The sequence below is a fragment of the Aulonocara sp. 'chitande type north' Nkhata Bay genome, linkage group LG7 (assembly GCF_057382095.1).
Source record: "Aulonocara sp. 'chitande type north' Nkhata Bay isolate Kocher_YH1m ecotype deep benthic linkage group LG7, A_spYH_male_GT1.1, whole genome shotgun sequence".
Taxonomy (NCBI): Eukaryota; Metazoa; Chordata; class Actinopteri; order Cichliformes; family Cichlidae; genus Aulonocara; species Aulonocara sp. 'chitande type north' Nkhata Bay.
The window spans coordinates 49,448,174-49,469,551 of NC_141350.1; the positions used below are offsets into that span (position 1 = coordinate 49,448,174).

Genomic DNA, 21,378 nt, shown 5'->3' on the forward strand with positions numbered 1-21,378 from the left:
GAGGAGATTAAATCCACCACTGGCTATTAGATTGAAGGATAACAAAACTGCTTCCAGGAAAATCTGGAATTCTCCTGCTTAGCATCATCTTGTAAATCTCCTGCTGGCTCTCTTTTGGTTTTGCTTAATCACAAAATTACAGTTGAACTTGGATTCTAAAAAATCATACCGGGACGTAATGAGAATTCACTGGGAATTTGCAAGTTTCCTGTTTTCTTTTACTGCCTTTCCTCCTCTGAAGGCTAAAAAGCTTTTGCCCGCTGTACTTGGTCTACTTAAAAAAAGGCAACAGCATGTAAGGCTAAATGAGCAACATTCTATATTTTCTATGGCAAAAAAACATTTCAATGCCGGTCTGTCTCTTTCTGAAAGAAAAGCAGCCTGCTGGAAGTAATCATAAATCCCATCACTGAAATGTGCAATGTGTAATCACATTGGTATAAGTATAGTTCAGCAATAAATAAATATAAACAGAGCTGGCATTATTTCAGAGCTTCAGGCAACATACTGTATGTGCTGGGACGCTAATCAGTCAGCAGATCTGCTTATCATACAGACTGGAATACTGTGTAAGAGGAGAGGAAAAGCCTTTCTAGCAATGTTGTGCTTGTAACTTGGTTCTTGCCAAATCATGCGTGCAAGTACATAGGCTGCATAAAAAGCTCTGAATCTCAATGCAGAGGAACATTTAGGTAATGAGGCCCAGCAGTAATTAGGAGACAGAGACTTAATTAAGAGCCACATAGTGATCAATAGGATCTTAACACAGGCAGAAAACAAGCGATGATCTATTAATATAGTAAAGGACCCCCTAAACCATCATTGCTTCTTCATCGCAGGCTCTCATGCATGCATTTAAAACTAAAAAAATAGCAGCATTATCAGTAAAATTTATATAAACTGTTCAAGGTAAAAAGTAGCATTAAATAGAAATTCACCAAATAACCTGGTAGGTTGTTTAAGTAGTTGTTATTTCCAACTGATGCATGCAGTTCATCTCTAAGCTATCAGTAAAGACAATAGACAAAAGATTATTAAAAAAAAATCACAGCCTCAGTTACTCTTCCAGATATCGATTTAGTTGTTATGAAAACAAAATATTTTCACCATACGGACTCATCCCACACAGGCCCTGACACACTTAGAGAAGCCGAAGTGTTTCACATAAAAACAAGTCTCAAGAATCATATTGAACTGTATGATTTTAGAGCAGAACTGCAGTAATAACTGCACACGCAGACGTTTGCAGCTAAAACAGTGACACCGTGAATCAGAATTGTCTCCAATTTGAACAGGCCACTGATATTTTTTCCTCTTCTGGAATCACAAATGTTCTCTTTTTATTCCTGTGCACCCACTCTGATATGATTTCTGCAACATATTTCATCTACCAATGCTTGAATGTACCCTCATGACCTCAGCAGATGCAAATTTCTGAGCATCAAATACAACTGCTAACGTGCCTCAAATATCACCAGCGAATGTGTGAAAGCGAAGGGCTCAAACTGGATGTGTGATATCGCAGAAGATCCTGATGCTCTTCCTCACCTCGCAGCTTAACTACCAGCCAATCAGTGGACACATTTAACTAGACAACTCTTCCCCTCGGAACTTGTCGATCACATCTTTCAGTCCAAGGAGATCTTCCTCACGGGAACGCTGCTGATCATCTGCTCTGCTTTCCAGCGTTTCTGTGTCCGTCAGCATTATTCTCTTGTTCTTCCACTAAGCACATCACACTTCACCGCAAGCCGAGCTACTTTGCCCGCTGTCTCACCCGCTCTGCGTCTATTTTGGTCGTGTGAGCGTGATAACCTTAACACTTCTGTTCTGCCTTAATCTGCGCTCTACCATTCACAGATGCATTGGCAGAGGCAGCGTCCTCCGGGGCAGAAGCTCACAGACCCGCAGGGATCAAATTTATGATCTTCTCTGCGTGGACAGCATTGGTGATCCACTCTGTGTGCTAAGCCTTTTTTTTACTGTAATTATATAGACATCAGTCCCAGAGTCTGTAGGGATTCACGTATGCAGTTAATGCATGCGCATTCTTCTAGAAATTTCCTGCAGGGCTTATATTAGCCTGCTCTGCGCAGGACAGGTATGGTGCATTAGGACAACAAGTAAATGTATTTATGGATGAATGTTCTATTGATTTGTACCTGTAACCTGAGCAGTGGTAACAAAATAACATCAGCTCAGGTCTAATAAATCATGTACACAAACACAAGCAGTACTTATAGCTCGGACAGCAGCACCAGTGCATTTATAACTCAGTGCACTCGGTGCAATGAGAAAATTGCTGGGAAGTGAAAGAGGCATGTGTGGACATATTGTCCAAAACATGTTAGTGCCCTCAAGAATAACCGTTTTCCCACATGACCCATTTTTAACGTCATCTGTTCGGTTATGCAAGTCTGTTGACAGTTTCACTGCATCATTATAGGAATCATCATTACGAAGTAAGGCTGAGGGAGGGAAGAAGGAAAAAAGAAAAAGAAAAACGAGCTGTGAGCGGACAATGAGCTGACAGAGAAGCGTGCATCTTTCACACAACAATCCCAGGCCAGAAATAAAAGAAGAAAATACTAATGCTGACATAGTATTACTCTGTTTTGACATTGACCAGGACTTTTTCTCATTCAAATTATCCCAAGGAGCAACTCTCCAGAAATGAAAGCGCACAATGCAGCAATGAAAGAAGAAGCTCAGTAGAGGAGCATTTAAACCTCATATCCTCTGTATGTATGTGCACAGCATAAAGTAGGGTTTACTGCGATTCATTTATGGTTTTTTTAACACTGTTATACAAGAACGTGGGCGGGCTTAATTTTATTAAATTGTTTTATTGCTTCAGAAAAAATAAACTTTTTTTAAAGGAGAAACTACAAAATGATTGTGCAGTCAAATATAGTTCCTGAAAGCAGTGAAAATAGAAATATCTGAATTGACAGATCAAACTTTTAAGAAAAAATCTAATTTAGTCAAGACAATCTGAGCATCTCCGTAGATCTGCATTAATAAAGGCTAGACTGAAAAAGAAAGAAAGAAAGAGGACTGCAAGTTTTTCCTTTGTGCAAATGTCACAGCAGCGCAGTGAAAGAGAGACAGAGAGAGTGCTGTAGTCTGAGTTGTGGTTGTACTAAGAAGGTAGTCAGGGAAGATTAGTGCTCATGTGAGAGCAGGAGGGATTTGACTGGATTGCACAGGGTGACCCGCTGTGCTCATGTAAATATCAGCAAGATGGACGGTATCACAGTGTGCATCGAGGTCACACCCGTCCCGATACACTTGGGGATGGAGGGGTGGAGATTGCCTGGTGATGCAATTTTAGACTGATTTTTATATATTTCTTTTTAATCGTCATAATCAAAGTTGCAGCTGAAGCTTGGTTAAAAAAATATGATGGCATTAACAGTGTGTGTCTTTTCGGGATGATTGTTTTAGGAAGAGAAAAACATAAAAGAGGAAATCAGGAAATGGAAGAGTGAATGCATACACCCTTGAGGGCAGTCTGATGTTATAATTACTCATCTGACTAGCAGTGGAGCAGCATCATACTAACTAGTTCCACATATCTCTTGACTGCATGACTACAGCTGACATGCTACATATAGTCCTGTCCATACTGTAGCCATGGATTTGTTTACCGCCATAGTGGTTCCTCCATGTATGTGCTTAGATTCACATAAACAGCTGGATTTCAGCACATGAGCACGTCATCATGACAGATGGATGAAGGGTGCTTCGCTAAGTTGATCCACCGCAACATTAGCTCTTGGGAAGTGAAACCCTAATGCCTCAGTAGTTAGTAATCAATTAATTTGCACACAAAGCATCATTACAGGATGTCTGCAATGAGTGTCGGTGCTTGCCTTTAAACAATCAAGGGATCGTTACGCTCCTCATGCAGAATCAGTCAATAACAAACAGGTTTATAGTGATTGGTCAATTATTCAATAAGTTGGTTGATAAGGACGAATATTCTCAAACCATTTTGTCAATCAACCACTTATTTTTCAAGCTGAACCTTTGATGGTTCAGGTTTTGTTTTATTTTTAGTCATGAAGGCTTAGATCACAGAACAGGAATTTTTCTTTTTGTTACTTTTGTTTCTGGAGAAAATTCTCAAAAGAGCATCAAATAAAATGAACATTTTTGCAGTCGAGTGGATCGTAAAAAACCCAAACAACTGCAGCTAATGACACTCTTCCTCTTGCCGATGCAACGCTTGCAATATCAGTGTGTGTGTGTATATATATATATATATATATATATATATATATATATATATATATATATATTAGGGGTGCAACGATACTCGTATTGATATTGAACCGTTCGATACAGTGCTTTCGGTTCGGTACGTATATGTATCGAACAATACAAATTTTTAATTTATTTTATCAACTTTCCTTCTGACGATGCTGTCTGTGTTGAGCGCTCAGTGGATCTGCGCTCGACAGTGCAGCCTAGGCGGAGTAGTCGAACGCAGATTCACTAAGCGCAGGGCAAGCTAGCCAGACAGAAGCTAAGCTCCTTGCAACATGGCAAATTGAACCTCCCCCACCCTCATTCAGATCTGGCGTTTGGAACTATTTTGGTTTTCATGTGACGTATGACCCTGAAGGTAAGCGCGTCATGGACTAAAGTAAAACAGTATGTTGGATGTGCCACGCAATGCTCAATTACATTGGTGGGAACTAGTGTGTTAGCGCAGTTAGCTCGTTAACGTGTTGGCGGTCCAGCCCCATGCACGGGGCTCGTTAACTTGCCGTGTTGTGGTGTTAACGTCATTTCAACGAGATTAACGCTGACAGCACTAGTGGGAACACAATGAATATGACTGCACATTTACTCCAAAATCACCGATGGGCAAAGACAAGTGGAAGCAGACAAAAACAACAAGCAGGCATGCTACAAACTTTACCAGAGTCATTTAGACAGCTGTTAGCACAGGATTCTCCTTATGGGGACCTGATATGTTTAATATGCTGCTGAGAATATAGCCCAGAAGAAGCGTATAGTATAGCTTTATTTTGGAAAGAGCCATTTCTCTGTAATAAACTCTCTTTTCCAAAGATGAGTGATTTCTCGATCAGATAGATTTTTTTTATTACTTTGTTGTTTCAGCAACATTAAATTTAAAAACTGTACTTTTGAGTTAAAATATATATTTATAATTTTAATAAATGACAAATTAAAAAGGCATGAACATTTTTTTTGTATCGAAAAAATATCGAACCGTGACACCAAAGTATCGAACCGAACCGTGAATTTTGTGTATTGTTGCACCCCTAGTATATATATATATATATGTGTGTGTATATATGTTGCTGAAACAAAAAAGTAATAAAAAATATATATATATCTCAGGGCTCGCAAAATTTCAAAATCCCTGGTAGCCCTTCGGGCAGGGACTCTTCAGTTTTTGGTAGCCCAAAATAAATTTAAGTAGCCCGAATAAAAAAGAGAGCAATTTTTTGATTGCTGTTTTGTTTCCTTTACAATATTATACATTAAAGTATAACATTGTATAATGATATAATATTAACTTCTTATCTTGTGCGTGTTTTTTATTTTGACAGCGAATGCGCACCTGCGGACCACTTATGTGCACCCCTGGTTATTTAGCTCGTCATATTGCAGCCACAGAAATTCTTTTGTCCATGAAACCATAAAGCTGCACTTTCTTTTTGCCTTATAGTCTGATTTGTCATAACTTTTCCGTTTTGTGATCACTTCTTGGTCCCCATGTTTGAAACAACCACAAGAAGCACAAGTTGATTGCACGCGGTCACACTTGGTCATAGCACCGTCTCCAGCCACTGTTTTCCAGTGTGTGACTATAGCATTACGTACCAGGCATCTCGTCTTTCACTGTGACCCTGGATATGTCACCAAGATACTTCCTACATGCACAGCTACAACACTACCAACCAGTACTCAAAGTATTCTACTGTATTCCTTACACCGATCACTTGCGCCTCTGTTACAGTATTCCAGTAAAAATACAAACCTATACATTAATTGCAAACCAAGAAAATGGAGCTAACATGTGTGTTTTTCAACAGCCACCAGGATCTTTTTCTGTTCTTAAGTAGTGTTTATGTCTGAACATATGAAAAAAGCAAGTGAAAATGAAACAAAACAACGAGTGACAAGAAAAACGTAACTGTTCACATACAAACCTTGAACCCTTGCACCTGTGCCTGAAAAAATGGACTTTGTTGCCCTTATAGAAACACTGGAGACACTGTAGTATGGCTTACAGCACATGAAGTGCGTTAGACTGCAGAGACAATCAACCAGCATAGATCATTTGGAGGATTCTTGATGTGTCATGTGACAACTTTCTGTACTGTGCGCACACTGCAGAGGGAAACTAGTCTCCATGAGGGGATATCCCATGGGAAAGGACAGAAGATCAAAGCTGCTTTCGCTGACAGCTTTTTTCTACTCAGAACTCTAGAGAGGGGTAACAGAAATCAGGACTTCTTTTTTGCTAAATACTGAAATACGATGTGTTTTCAAAAACAAAATTATGATAAAAATAAGCCACAGTTGTTGGGATAAAAAGCATCTCTATTTCACTGCTCTGGTGCTGCTGTAACTATTATAAGAAGAGTATGGTGTTTAAGGTGATTGGAAGTATTAATTACTATGAATTATAACCAGAAACAGCTGGTAGTTTGAAAATAATACACACGTGATTCTGTTTCCTGTCGCTTTCAGTCTTGCCGTCTTTACTGTGCAGACATGTCCGTTCATATCTTATATCAAATAAAAGGCTGAGCTGAGAGACGGACTGGCAGCAACAGTAAGAGATGAAAAGAGTCAGAGTATGCAATAAGCAGAAGTACTCCCGACGGAGCAGTATAAAACATTTTGAACATCGTGCACAGTTTACAATGACACCACGATACAAAGCGACCTGTAAAACCAGCCAGCAGTTGTTGGTTAAGAGATGTTGACGTGCAGTATGAAATACAGATACATTTATTATGGATATTCCAGATTCAACACGTATGGTCATCCCCATTTTCAGTTTGTCTTATACCCCAGTGAGATAAGCGAGCTTGTGCACTATCAGCACCCAGACAGGCTGTCCTTGAGCCTTTGGAGGAGCAAAATGAAGGACACCAAACAGAAGACACAAAGGTCATCATGCTCCAGAAGGCTCGTCTGGGCCTGCATCTATCAGGCATTCCTTAAATTGCGACAACCAAAAAGGTCATTCAGCTACAAAATAGCCATAACAGAAAGTATATAATATTACAATTCACACAAAAGTAGATTTTATTACAACACTTGGAAAACTAACACCAACACACGTCGCTGTTAAGTATCAGTCAAATATCTGTAGGGGCTATTAACGGCCCATATTGTGCCTTTTAACTAATATTCATCTGTGGTATTGCAGTAATTGCAGCACATTATTAGTTTTACACATTACAAAATGCTACAGATCCTGAAAGCAAAACATGTGCAGTGTGTCTTTTTTTCCTGTTTCCATCCCTGCAATCCCAACTGGTCACAGCACAGCACACAGTGTCCCTCCCTGGATCTGGTTCTGCCAGAGTTCTTCCTGTTAAAAGGGAGTTTTTCCTTCCCAATGTCGCCAATTACTTGTTCAGAATGTGTTGTCGATAACTGTGGTTTTTCTCTGTCTTTCTCTTTACCTTACAATATAAAGCACCTCGAGGTGACTGTTTTGTAATTTGGTGCTCTATAAATAAAACTGAATTAAATTTTCAGTGTGATGGTTCATTATTTTGATTCAGTTTTCTGCCCTATTTGCAACTCATCTAACTTCACTGCTTCCTAGGCCCCCTCTCCCTCCTGCTGTTCTGTTTATGAGCTGCACAAATTCATTATTTGATACTGCAGGAATAGGGATGGCTATCGAAACCCGGTTCTTGTTGAGAACCGGTTCCCACAGTTTCAATTCCTTGGAATTGTTTGCCATTTTTGCAAACGATTCCCTTATCGATTCCAGTCGCCCTGAATGACGTCACCGCATTGCGGAGAGAAGATATAAAACAAAGTTCTAAGCTAATCGACCTTAGTGTTCTCTTTTTTTAAAAAGAATTGATAAGAGAATCGATAAAGAATCGAATCGTTAAACAGAATCGAAAATGGAATCGGAATCCATCCATCCCATCCATTCGCTTCCGCTTATCCTTTTCAGGGTCGCGGGGGGCGCTGGAGCCTATCCCAGCTGTCATAGGGCGAGAGGCAGGGTACACCCTGGACAGGTCGCCAGTCTGTCACAGGATCGAAAATGGAATCGGAATCGTGAAAACCTTATCAATACCCACCCATATGCAGGAATGACACCTTGTGTATTTTTTATTTACAGAACCCATGTGTTGAAACCACATATTTGCCATAATCCCTCTGTTTTTATATGTATGCTGTTAAATATGTTATATATGTTATGTATGTTGCAGCATATTGTATTCTAACCAAACCTCTGACTGATTCAATGAATCTTAGCTCTGCCGCAGAGCACTATACATTTGTCTGCTTTCAAATCATTGAGCCTGACAATTAACTCTGTACTCTAAACCATATGGTCTAGCAATTTACTGGAAACAGTCTACTACAGTTAACAAGACCAACTAACAACAGAAGGAGTAATGAGAGACTTGGCAAAGGGGAAATTGGTTAAATCTGCAGGGAACAAGGAGGAAAACGTTCTTTCAAGCGGTGCAATCTGGGATTTTCCACCCTATGGGCCAAGAGCGAGCTTCCCTCTGTGAGCTGAGCAAGAACACAGTTCAAGGCACATTACATTCAACGTCAGAGCTTTGTCTTAAAACAGAGAGGACAAGAACACAGACAGCATGGAGGGGGAAGAAGCACTGTCCTTCATTTTTGTTTGCTTGACAAAATTGGACTGGAGGAGTCCATTAGGCTATTGTGTGGGACTTGACTTGCTTGTTTGTGTGTGTATTTGTGTGTGAGAAAATGGGAAGAAAGAGACGAAGCTAAGAAGATCCCTGTCTGTGCAAGGGAAGATCATTTAACATGTTTAATGTCTGAAGGGCTCAAGCTCTCATTTAAGCGAGTAGAAGGCCCTCTGCACACAAAATATGAAACGTGTGACAGGCACATTGTCACACATGAAAACACGTGACAGAGCTCTTTTGCAGCCTGCAGCCTACGACACCCACACACAACACAAAACAAGTCTGCTTCGCCTCCAGAAACCTAGCATGCTCTGCAGTACAAGGTGGAGTTCACTTGTGTGTTTATGCCAGTGAAAAACAAAATGTGTGGATCCTTCAATAGCAAGACACCCATCCACATGCTATGGAACACGGTTTGATTTGGATAGTCCAAATAAGCATGTGAAAACACTGTAGGCAAGAATTCATAGAAGACTGAGAAGAGTGTTCTCTGGCTAAATGGTTATCAACACTGGACCGAAAATATGCACATGGTTTAGAGTCGTATCCAATATTGTTTGTTCAAGCACTTAATTTAGCTAGCTTTATTATAACCAGACTTGGGAATTGTATGGCCCCGAGCTACATCTGGTCCATTTGGTTATCCCTGACCGGCCTGCATGAGGTCAATGGCAATTAAACATAATAAGTGTAGTTTTCTCATTTCAGCCAGCAAACCCTCTTTGATAACTCCTCCTCACAGAATGGGTTACTATTTGGGTTCTTTCAAAGGGAAATGCTCTTTTTTTAATCAATTATAAAATAATAATAATAATAATAAACTTTATTTATAAAGCACACTTAAAAACCAAGGGTATGCCAAGGTGCTTAACAAGTAAAATAGAGTATATGAGGAGGATAATAGAAATAGGACCAAAGCAAGTACTAAATATGCAAGCAGATAACTGTCACTAATACATAGGAAAGCAACAGGTACAGAGCAAACAAGAATTTAAATGAGCATAAAAGTGCGTGATATAAAATCATAAAAGAAATATTAACTAGAGGGAAAGGCAAGATTGAATAAGTGGGTTTTTAATCGTGATTTGAACAGTGCAATGGAATCAGATGCGCGGAGGTCGAGAGGAAGGGTGTTCCACAGTACCGGGGCAGCCAGAGCAAACGCACGGTCACCCCGAGACTTCAGTCGAGATCTGGGTTGGGTCAGAAGTAGTTGAGTGGCAGATCTGAGTGTTCTAGCAGGAGTATGTGGTTTGAGAAGTTCACTAAGATAACTTGGCGCTAATTTATTAATAGTTTTGAAAGTAAGAAGTAATATTTTAAATAAAAGCAGGTTTGTGCAAGCGGATGCAGCTTCACTGTATTTGAATTAGCACAAACTTTAATGAGATATCTCGGTTTGCTAACCGTGAAGGTTGTTATTCATTTAATGCAGAATGCAGAAGTTTTTAATAAGATATAGACTGAAGACTGAGATAAAGCAGTGTGCTTAGTTTGTGGATGACAATTTAAATCACTCTTGGGACTAAACATGCAGAGCAGAGTTAAAACTTGGCTAATGCAGAGCAAGAACGTACAGTTAAACCTTTACTAGCAAAGCTGCAACAAGGACTTTTTACCAAGTTTCACACATCCAGGGACGCAGCAGTCAAGACCAGCTCTGTGATTTCCCATAACAACAATAAGCAGTAAGCATTTCACTGATGGGGAGTTTTCCAAAGTGTAATGCGCTAACATACCCCGCAAAAAAAGAAGCATTTGAGAACCTGCCCCTCTCCAGGCGAATCATAACAACGTGGCTCTAGGATATCAGTCTCTTTTTAAAAATGTTTTTAAAAAATTCTTGATTTTATTTGAAAAGGGACCGTGTACAATATTAACATAGATGTTGCCACTTGAAGCATTGTACCAGCGTTAGCTTAAATTTAAAATCCTTCAGCTTCAATTTTACCTTTTTCTACTTGGCTCTGGATGAGATCTGGGGTTTCCATGACAGCTCAGTGACTCCTCTTTGTACGTGGGATAACCAAAGAGTTTATTAAGGAGCTGGAAGCAATGCATGCCGTGAAAGAGACTACGAGAGGGAGTTCATGGAGTTAACAGCATGTTTGCTGGGGCTAGTGATAAAATGTTGGCGCACTTGCTCCGCTGATTTCACATTTCAGTCACTTAAATGTAGCATCTTTTCTTACCAGTGGCAGTTTATAAAGAGATAAAATTGATATTGAGCAGAACTGAATTAATCTCACTGGTACCTTACTCCACAATCTAAGTTTCCCAAATGAGTTACCCACCCCTCATAAACACAGCATTTGGATTTACAGGATGTAGCTATTTCATGTTTATGTTGCCTTTCTTCATTTGCATTAATGCTGCAAATGCTTTCTGGTCTATGTTTTTAATTCAATTCATAAAAACAATAGCACTGCCATTTTTATGTAATTAGTCATCAATTTAGCCAAAGTCTGCAGAGTCCATCGGCAACATGACTTTATTCTGACCATGGAAAATGCATAACAGAAGATTGAGCTAAAAGAGCCACTGTTAAGAAAAGAGAAAGCATTAAAGCATATGTTTCAAGAGGCCGAACCCTAGATCCAAGCAGTCCCTAGACTCTCATGTAACAATATCCTAATGCAGACTAGAAATGTCCAGTCAAAATGTCATGGTGCAGTCCAATGGTGCAGTCACAATGAGCATCAGTTTTATCAAAGCTGCAATACGTGAATCTTCTGTTTTCAAATGTCTGTTAAGCTAATGCATTCATCAATATCTTCAGGGGCCTGATCAACTAGCCTCACAGCACATCTCCTCCTTTACTTCACACACAAGCTGTTTCTTAGCTGCTGGCTCAGTTTGATAAATGACATGCACAGAAAACTATGATGCACCATATAAAGTATGCTGTCAAAGTCTTCCTGTCCTGCAGTGTCCTCGACCGAACCTATAAGCAAGAGCAGAGTGTTTTTGTGCTTTGAAAATCAATGCCCCCTGTTCATCTTGGGACATTAAATATAAACAACCAGCTGTGCAGCCTTGGCAATGTTTGCTTCTTGAGTTAGCCCAACAGAAAATCTGGGCTAGCTCACACCTGCGCCACAGTTGGAACATGTTCACGGTTCAACTTCCGCCGCCTCAACTTTCAGTGGTGCTGTCACTTTTAAAGCTTTAATGCTGTTAAATTCATCTCTATAAACAATACTATTGTGCACGTTTTCCTATTTTTTATTTGCAGTGATCCTATCCATGCTATTGGTTCATCAGCATTAAGTATTATAAAAATACTGTACACTGTAGCAATAGTTAGTACAGCATCCATACATCAGAATCCTTCACAGGTATGAAATACACATATAAAAATGAACACATTTGGTAGATATGACACAATCTCACAACAATTCCCAGACTCTCACATCACATCAAGCACTTGTACATCGTCATCAGCCAGTACCTTTGCTCTTTCACAGAGGAGAGAACCGCAGCTGTCCCTCGCCACTATTGCCTGCGCGTCCTGTAACTAAGAGGATGTAATGAGGATACGCTCCTTTTAATTTTCCTCCAGTAAACACTGTCATAAAAGGATTGTATATCTTCTTTATAGATTCATGTTGTCTTTATTTAAGATAGTTGCTGACAAACTGGCAGACGATGTATCTTATCAGAAGTACTAAAAAACACATTACTGCATCCAGTTTAATTTCTCGTTCACCTTGCATAATCGTTCATCTGTAACTACAGAAAAAAACAGGGTCAGTACAATAATTGTTGTATATAGCATTTGTATTCTATTTTTATCCTATTGTATATATTATTTTATTTTATTCTATTGTATATAGTATTTTATTTTATGCTATTCTATTGTGTACAGTTGTTTACAGTATCTTATCCTTATTGTATTCCAGTGTTCTCTCATTTTTGCTATATAACTTTGCACTGTCCATTTTCTGCTGTGACAAAACAAATTTCCCACGTGTGGGACTAGTAAAGGTTATCTTATCTTATCTTATAAACAAGCGGACAAAGTATTAGAATGGAAAGCTATAACCCCCACCGCCCCACCCCCGGTGCTTTCCTCTATTTGTTTCCTCTCTTTTTCTCTTTATGATCTCTCTTTTAACCTCACAAATGAGTCAGCGCTTTATGATTCAGCACACTTTCAGTGTGTGTGCGTGCGATTATGCACCTGTGTCCCTGCATGACACCAGGGCAGAGCCCTTAAGGCACCGAATACTTGGCATTGCCTATTCTGAGACAGGTGAATCGGGTCCACGGGACTCTGCAAACACAGTCCCACTAATCTGCTTTGGCACCAAACTATTTGTTGCTATCGTGGCAGACTACAGTACACAATGGCTCACAGAACACTACGGCCTTTTTCACCTTACTGTTTCAGTACCTCGTGTCAGTTTCTATTCATCACTAAGAAGGTTATATCTTAATTTTCAGTGCCTGTAGCACTTAGTTCAATATTCAGCTGTTTATAAAGAATCCTTTATCTAGCAAAGATGCCTTCTTTTTTTATGTTTCATATGTTTATTTGGAGATATTAAACACATTTAATCAAATAAATTGGCTAATATTTAATTTTTGAAAGTTAAGCTGTTTTCTGACTTAATACTTGGCATGGCTGTTTGTTTGTGAGCCTGTGTTTAATTTACTGTGCATTATTTGAAGTGAGCTACAGACAGAGGTCCGATGATCTGCTCTGGCTTTAATTTAGCATACCGATCAAACTGAAACATAAGCCACTGATGTAAACACAAACTGACAAACATCAGTGCGTTCACATATTTTGTCTGACGATGGCAGGGTATAAAAGGGCATGCTGTCAGGCTGTCATACAAATAGCATGGGATATTTCAGTGGAGACCAAATATAGCCAGGGAAATGTAGTTAAAGCCTCTTCTTCAGTGAACTGGATACTCGGGTCAGTTGGCTCACATTTTCTCCCATTTCAGATCAATTTACCGACAGTGAATTAAGCACCTTTGCTTAGGACGACATCTCTATCCCTACAGGCAGATTCTAATTAATCAGATCACTTGCATCACGTTCTGCAGTCATCTGTAGCAGATACTACTGTTTTTGTTTTTAAAGTATGCAACTAAAAAGCCTGAACCAGCAGTGTTTGCAGATAAAGTGCATTATTAATAATACCAGGTTAAATGTTTTTAGAAGGCAAATAAAAGGACAATTTGACTTATTCAGTAACACGGATACTCACAGAAACAGGTTGTACTATTAGTCTGTGACTACAGTGACGACAAAGTGAAGGTGCACATGGGAGCTGACGCTTCCTACAAGCAGCTGGTTAGTGTCTCAGCACTTGGACGCCATCAGCCAACAGATCAAAGTAACAGAAGAGGAGAGGGAGAGGCTTGAAGGCAGCTCAGGGCAGCAAAGTCAACGCTGGTCATGACATATGTGGATGCTCAGCACACACGTGTCAACAGCAGCAATCCAGATGCATTACTAGCAAGTACTGAAAACATAGATACTACTATATAGTCTCCACTGTACCGTACACCACGACCCATCCTTTACTTATCCAGGTAAAAAGTATCACTGAGATTAAAATCTCTTTTCCAAGAGAGACCTGGCCAAAGAGGGCAGCAAAAGGTACGACAAATACAACACATACAAGTTGGGGGGTTTGTGCTAAAACTGAAGCCTATTTAACCACAGATGTAATGGTTATTTAATATCTTAGGTCACATAACAGCAACCAACAACAGTTTTTTATTCTATTTTAAATGTACAATAAACAATAAATATTGTATGACAGATGTTTGGGGGTTTTTTTTGTTTTTGTTTTTGTCTGGTACCCTCAAAAAGGGTACAGTTCCCCTTGGGGGATGGTATGTTGCCACAAGCCCAACCTGAGCCCTCCTGCTTGAGCTGGGATCTGGCGGGAGGCCTGGTGACTGTGATAAGCCAGATGTGGCACTGGGAGCTCTGGGGATTTTCTACAGCAGTTTAAAAATGTTATCCTTTTAGTCTCCTTTTGCATTTTCATTAAATAAAACAAACTAAAACCAGCATTGAATAGGATAGTATATAAATCATTTCCCTGTAATACACGTCATTAAGATCTGTCTGACATTAGCACATATCCAAAGGTGCCAACATTCTGAGAGAGCAAAAAACAAAAAAAAAACCCACTACTGTGACTTTAAGGTCATTGGGATAATTAGCTCTGTGTCTGTGAGGGCATGAAGTAATAAGAGAAACATAAGAGAAGCAGGGTTAGAAATGAATAGGAGCAGGGGGCAAAATGCCCTTGAAAGTTAAAACAAAACAAAAAAATCATGTGAAATTAGGTGTAAAATAACCAGATAACTCTTCTCATTTCTCAGTTGTTAAATTGTTAATAATTACACGTAATTCCCTAATGAGGCACTATAGTTGAGAGGTAAGCTAGATGACTTGTAGTTTTCCCAATCCTCTGTTTATGGGAAATAACGACCTGTAGGATTTCTTAACATCATGAATGGCACAGTGCTGAATCAACCAATCACGTGGCAGCGCCTCAGTGCATTTAGGCACGTGGACAAAAGCAGAGCAGAAAGTTACATTTTTAGCTCTGCACTTTTTAGCACTTATGTGCAGAGATGGGCAGTAACGCGTTACTGTAATCCGATTACTTTTTCCAAGTAACAAGTAAAGTAAGGGATTAATATTGCAAAAAAGTAATTCGATTACTGTTACTTTCCAGTAAGCATGCCGCGTTACTGCGTTACTAAACCGTGATTTTATGAGAGTGTCTCATGACAAGGATGTACGAGTGGACAATATGGAGTGCAGGAGAGATTAATCTTCAAATCTTAGCAAGCACCGAGCACGCTGCCACAGGAATGTAACAAAGTAATAAATTAACTAATTCATTTTGAAAATAAGTAATCAGTAAAGTAATGGGATTACTTTCTTAGAAAAGTAATTAGTAACTAATTCCTATTTCAAGTAACTTGACCAACACTGCTGATGTGAATGTATGAAAGATCAGTAGTTACTTTCACATGTGTAAAAAGTGCACAAGCTTCCCTTTGGTTGGTCCCCACTCAGATTGTTTGAGCACACAGAATTTACTGCTCTACGTGACCTTCACGCTGTACACTGCAATTTCCCTAAGTACTGCACATTGTAATAATTATGTTTGCACATGCACATGATGAATGATTTAGAAAACACACAGAGAACCAGACAACTGGATACAGTACAAACAGCAGCATGCACTCTTGAACAAGTAGACGTCTTTTCAGCTACCAAGTCTTAATATCTGTTGCCATGAAACACTAGTAATGGTATTTTTTTTTTACTATTTTTTATTAATTTTCTTCCATCTTTATTACATTTCCAAACTGGCACAGGCAGAGTCATCGAAGTGGAGTTTATAATGTCTTTCTAATGACTGGCAGTTGTGCGAGTTGTTAAATAAGACACGTCAGGTCCTGACTGGGTCCTAATACTGTAGCTGTTCAACTGTTTTACTGCAACCATAATACCCGATATCCACCAAAACTGCCTGTATCAGGATCCTTCTTGCCACAAGCACTTTTAATAAAGGAAAGTGGAGTATTTACTGACAAATTACACAGCTAAATCATTCAGACATACCTGCAGGTGACTCCAAAGACTCATTTTTTATATATTAGATACAGTTTCAGTATCGATCACGCTAAATGGGAAAATTCCGCTCTGAACTAAAAATGAAGATTTTAGGAGGGTAACAACCCTAAAGAATAAGAATAGGTTTTCTCTGATAGAGACCGTGACTAGGACATTAGCAGTGATGGAAAAGTGAAAAAAGACTGAATGGCCAGCCAGCACTGGTGAAATAACAGCCTCCTTTACTCCACAGATGGAGGGAGAAGATGGTGACAGAGTGAAGAGGGCGGGAGGGAGCAAAGACCAGATGAAGGAATGACGGATGGACATACAGTTTGGAGGATGACTTATTGTAGAAACTGACTGAATAACTAGTTGGGTCCATCCCACGGCTGACGTAACGAACGTTCACAGCTTGAAAATCTTTGCAATGGCAGGAGACTACATTCGTCCCTCCATTAAAGCTCTAATCCTGCATCCCACACCTAACATGTTACGACAGCTTGGAATGTTTCCACCGAGTGCCTTTTCTTCCCCTCTCGCATCTCCAGTGGATGTGTTTGTTTCGCCGTTGTTTTATTATTCGGTGTGCTCGTTTAATATGGTTACAGCGAAATAAGTAAATTGATGCAAGCTTCATATACTAAACTATCTTCTTAAGTGCACAGGGGTTGGACATGTCTTAAAGAAAGACAACATGCCGAAGGAGGACATGCCGTGCGAGGGAGAGGGTGAGAAAAGGCATGCAACTGGGGGGAAGGGGGCGAACCAGAGGGAAAGAAGGAGCCACGGAGTTTGATAAGCAGCGAAACGATTGGAGGCAAAGACGAATGACGTGAGAGAGATGAACTGAGAGTAGCGCAGGCCTGTAAGCTGTGCTGTTGCAGCCAGGCATTATGACACATCCCTGTGTACTTTGTACTGCACTGGCTGCCTGCATCCTCACTGCAGATTCTCATTAACCTTGCAGCACTGAATATTTATGCTTCTGTCCTGGTCCAACGTTGTCTCATCCTCCCAATGTATACAAGTCTGCAAACTACGCTGAACCTCACAATCAGCTTCCCACATAGTGTACATACCAAGATAATAACACCAAGCAACCACCATCTATAGTGCGCTCACTTTCAGAGTGTGTTGTGTGACGTATGTGTGCTCGTATGTGTGTGTGAGAATCCTGAACCAGAGACCATATTCAGCAAAGCTTTAATAATGCTTTACTGAAGCATGAATAATGGTTTTGTTTTTCAAATGCCACATTGCACAGTAAGGATAATAAAAAATGTTTAAAGCACACACTGACAGAAAGCTATAAGCTACCATAAACACTTTAAAAGTCAGCTGCCTCGCTGGTACTTAAGCAGAAAGATGATCTTTTTCTGTATTATAAAAGTTCACTGATCCGTAGTATGGGTACCAGGAATCAGGCACAGTTCTGACTGGAGCTTATGTTTACACGGGCACAACAGCAGCTTTTATATAAAAACCAGATGTGGCCACCGTGATGTCATCGATTGGTTTATAGCAGGGGTGTAAAATATATAGCCTGCGGGCCAGAATTGGACGCGCAAAGACTCTAATCCGGCCCACTGGAAAGCTTTGGAAATGTGAAGGGCAGGATCAATTTTGGACTTCTAACTGTATTCATTCATTAGTTTTACAGCTTTCCCTCAGATAAAGACCTCCCCCATGGATATAGATACTACACCAAAGTAATTAATAACACAAAAGTTCCTTTTCACTTTCTTATATACAATATTGTGTAATAAAGATGGGCTGAAGCTAGCAAATGAGACACTAGATTAATTAAGAATGTGCTTACCGAACTGTTAAATGACACATGAACAAGCAGCGTCATCTGCTCTCTACAACCTTCCCGTATACCTTCATACAAATTTACTCCACTTTTCAAACCTGGAGGCTGCATCCATCTTTTACATACAGTCCATGCACATAGCACATTATGCCTTGTTGCACTCCTCTTGCTGCTGATATATTTTTAATACACTCCGTGCATATCAAACAATCTAAAACAGCATGGCTAACAGCACGTGTAACAATAAGGGAGGAACGTGTCCCTGACGCTTTGCTGCAAGGACATTTAAAATAAGAGGGAGTCAAGCTGATTAAAAATGACAGCGTTATGTTCACCTATTTACATTTTAACTACGAAATCGTACACACAGTAATGACTTTGGCCGTGATATCTAAACTGGATCCACTAGCTGAAATGACAGGGTCACGATGACGTGTAATTACTTAGTCCTTAGGAGAATCACAGTAAGAGACCACACAACTTTGTTAATTTATGTGACAAAGACAAATATATACGCACCTCCTCCCACTGATGTATGTATCTGATGAGTCGGGACAGTCTTAGCAGACGCAGAAGACTGAGGATCTTGGTGAAGCGGACGATTCGCAGGGCGCGAGCTGTTTTATATACCTCTGAGTCAAAGCCTTTCTCCACTATCAAAAATATATAATCCACTGGAATGGAGGAAAGGAAGTCCACGACGAACCAGCTCTTCAGGTAATTCATCTTGATGACTTTGGGATCTAGGATGATCTCTGAGCTCTCCTCATTGACGATCCCCGTTCTGAAGTTCATGACCAGGTCCACCAGGAAGATGGTGTCCGAAGCCACGTTGAAGACCAGCCAGGTGGTGGTAGTCTGCTCTGAGAAGAAGGTTATTCCCACAGGAATGATGATTAGATTCCCCATCATCATGATGAGCATTATCAAGTCCCAGTAGAACCTGTGGAAAAACCGAAACAAATGAGTAATGCAAGCGATAAAACATGCTGTAGCCACAAAACTGAAGTCCACAGGGGAAAAGAAATCATGCTTCTTTTCTGCTTATTCTGCTGATATTGTTTATATGTATAATTCTGTTTATCCCAGTGCACTGCATACGGTCAGAGGTGACTGTTCACTCTGTCACTACATGTCTTATGAAAAGGAAGAACAGTCCCAGAAAAGAGGAGCACTGCACAATGTTGATTTATAAAGCTCTGCTTAAAAAAATGCCCGATCACTCTGCTCTCTTCTGACATTTAAATACGGTATTTACCGTGTCAGGTCACATGACTTTCTAACATTAGCTGGGCCTCTTATTCAATCTGAACTTGCTCAAATACTCTGCTGCCTACAAATAAGATACGCTTCAAGAGCACGAAGCTACATCCCGTTCTTTTATTAGAACATTTAAAAGGTTACGTATCAGCGATAACTCAATTCACTCTGAGGGAAAGTGTGAAACAAGTTTCATTACGATAGCTATAACGCCAGTTTGCTCCAACTCCAACTTCATGTGGGAAGCAGAGAGGTAAGGGGATTATAAAAGTCAGTAGTAGTCACCTTCTGACATCAGTCACTGCCTATGAAACTCTTCACTGCAGCCTATCCAGTGCTTCAGCCTGCAAAGGTACACAGCCTGAAAGATCTTACGTTGCCACTTCTGCTATCAGCAGATAACATGCAACATCTAAACAGCCGACAATATTAGATAATCTTTCAGCTCAGATCTGGAAAGGCTCATACATGCAAGCTTAAGATCTCGCTCCGAGAAGTATATACTTGAGTTCGTACCAAAACTCTCGGGCTCAAAGTTAATTACGATTCAAGGACATCCAGTAATGTACTGCTATCACTTACTATATGTATTCAGGGCCCTTTAGACTGAGACCCTCTCCATCCTTCCTGGCTGTGTTAATGTCCCTGCCCTCTGCCTTTCGATGAACAGAGCCAGAAGTAATTCATCAGCACCCTGCTCTTTTCACAAAGTGTTCTGGGCCCTGAGTAAAGGCCAGACAACCATGAATGAAAATAGATGCTTTCAGCAATCCTATCTCACTCTAAAAACTCTCCGCTGACGTTATCCCCGCTCCGTGCCTGCCTGCCTCTGCTCTGCCTTGCTGACCATCACGTTGTTGTTGAAGGTAGAAATGAACTGGCTGGCCGGATGCCTGTCTGGCAGACTTGCCACCCAGTAATGGATCTGTTTCAATAAATTAAGCCGAGGCCTTGGCTTTATAAATACCCACAGATCACATGTCTGATAACTGTCTTCACTTCAACTAAACATTGAGGTGGCTGATAAGGTCCACAATAGGTATTTTTACCCCAGCAGATATTGAACTGCTGAGCTCGTTGAGTTCATGCTAAACCATGATGCAAACTGAGTCCTCTCAGGTCAGCACAATAACAACAAAGTTACGCAACAAGTACAATGCGCACTAGAACCGAGCTATAGCATTATGAGTAATAAGAGCATTTAAAAAAAACATACGAAAGCTGTGCTTTTATACGCTTTTTAGCACGTGTGTCATTGTATCAACCTTTCAATAAGCTGATGCTTATTGACCTGATACGTCATGTTGTGTGTGACTTTTTTTTCTTGTAATTGTTTATACTGTATTTTAGGGCTGAACGATATATCGCATTTGCGGTAATATCGCGACATGATCAAGTGCAATTTTCTAACCGCAAAGGCTGCGATTATACTCTGGACATGTCCAAATTCATGGGCTGCATCCTCCTGAGGCCGCATTTGTAGACCGATTACGTCACAGCGACGCGCCGAAGGCTGTCCAAATTACTACCATATCCCAGAATTCATAGCGCGGCCCAGCCAAACTCCAGTTTCCAACAATGGCGGCCGCTACTAAGTTTTAAAATTACTCATACTAATCTTTCTGGGTCACAAAATAAACTTTTAAAATATTTTCAGGCGAGAAAGTAGTTGTGTAAACATCAAATATCTGCTCGGTTTATCAAGATATCCCATATTTGCAAAAGTGCTTCGACGTTTTCAGAGGCGTCTGCTACCCACCAGCTCGACAGCTAGCCGGGAGC

The 21,378-nt window shown here is 40.2% G+C and overlaps 1 protein-coding gene across 1 annotated transcript in view; it reads right to left on the bottom strand.

Moving 5' to 3' along the window:
- The window catches only part of hcn1 (hyperpolarization activated cyclic nucleotide-gated potassium channel 1), a 70,398-nt gene that overhangs the window by 42,920 nt on the left and 6,100 nt on the right, over positions 1-21,378 (bottom strand). The window contains exon 2 of the mRNA XM_086301000.1: positions 18,856-19,279. Coding sequence (XP_086157126.1) covers positions 18,856-19,279 — 424 coding nt within the window. The remainder of the gene's footprint in view (positions 1-18,855; positions 19,280-21,378) is intronic.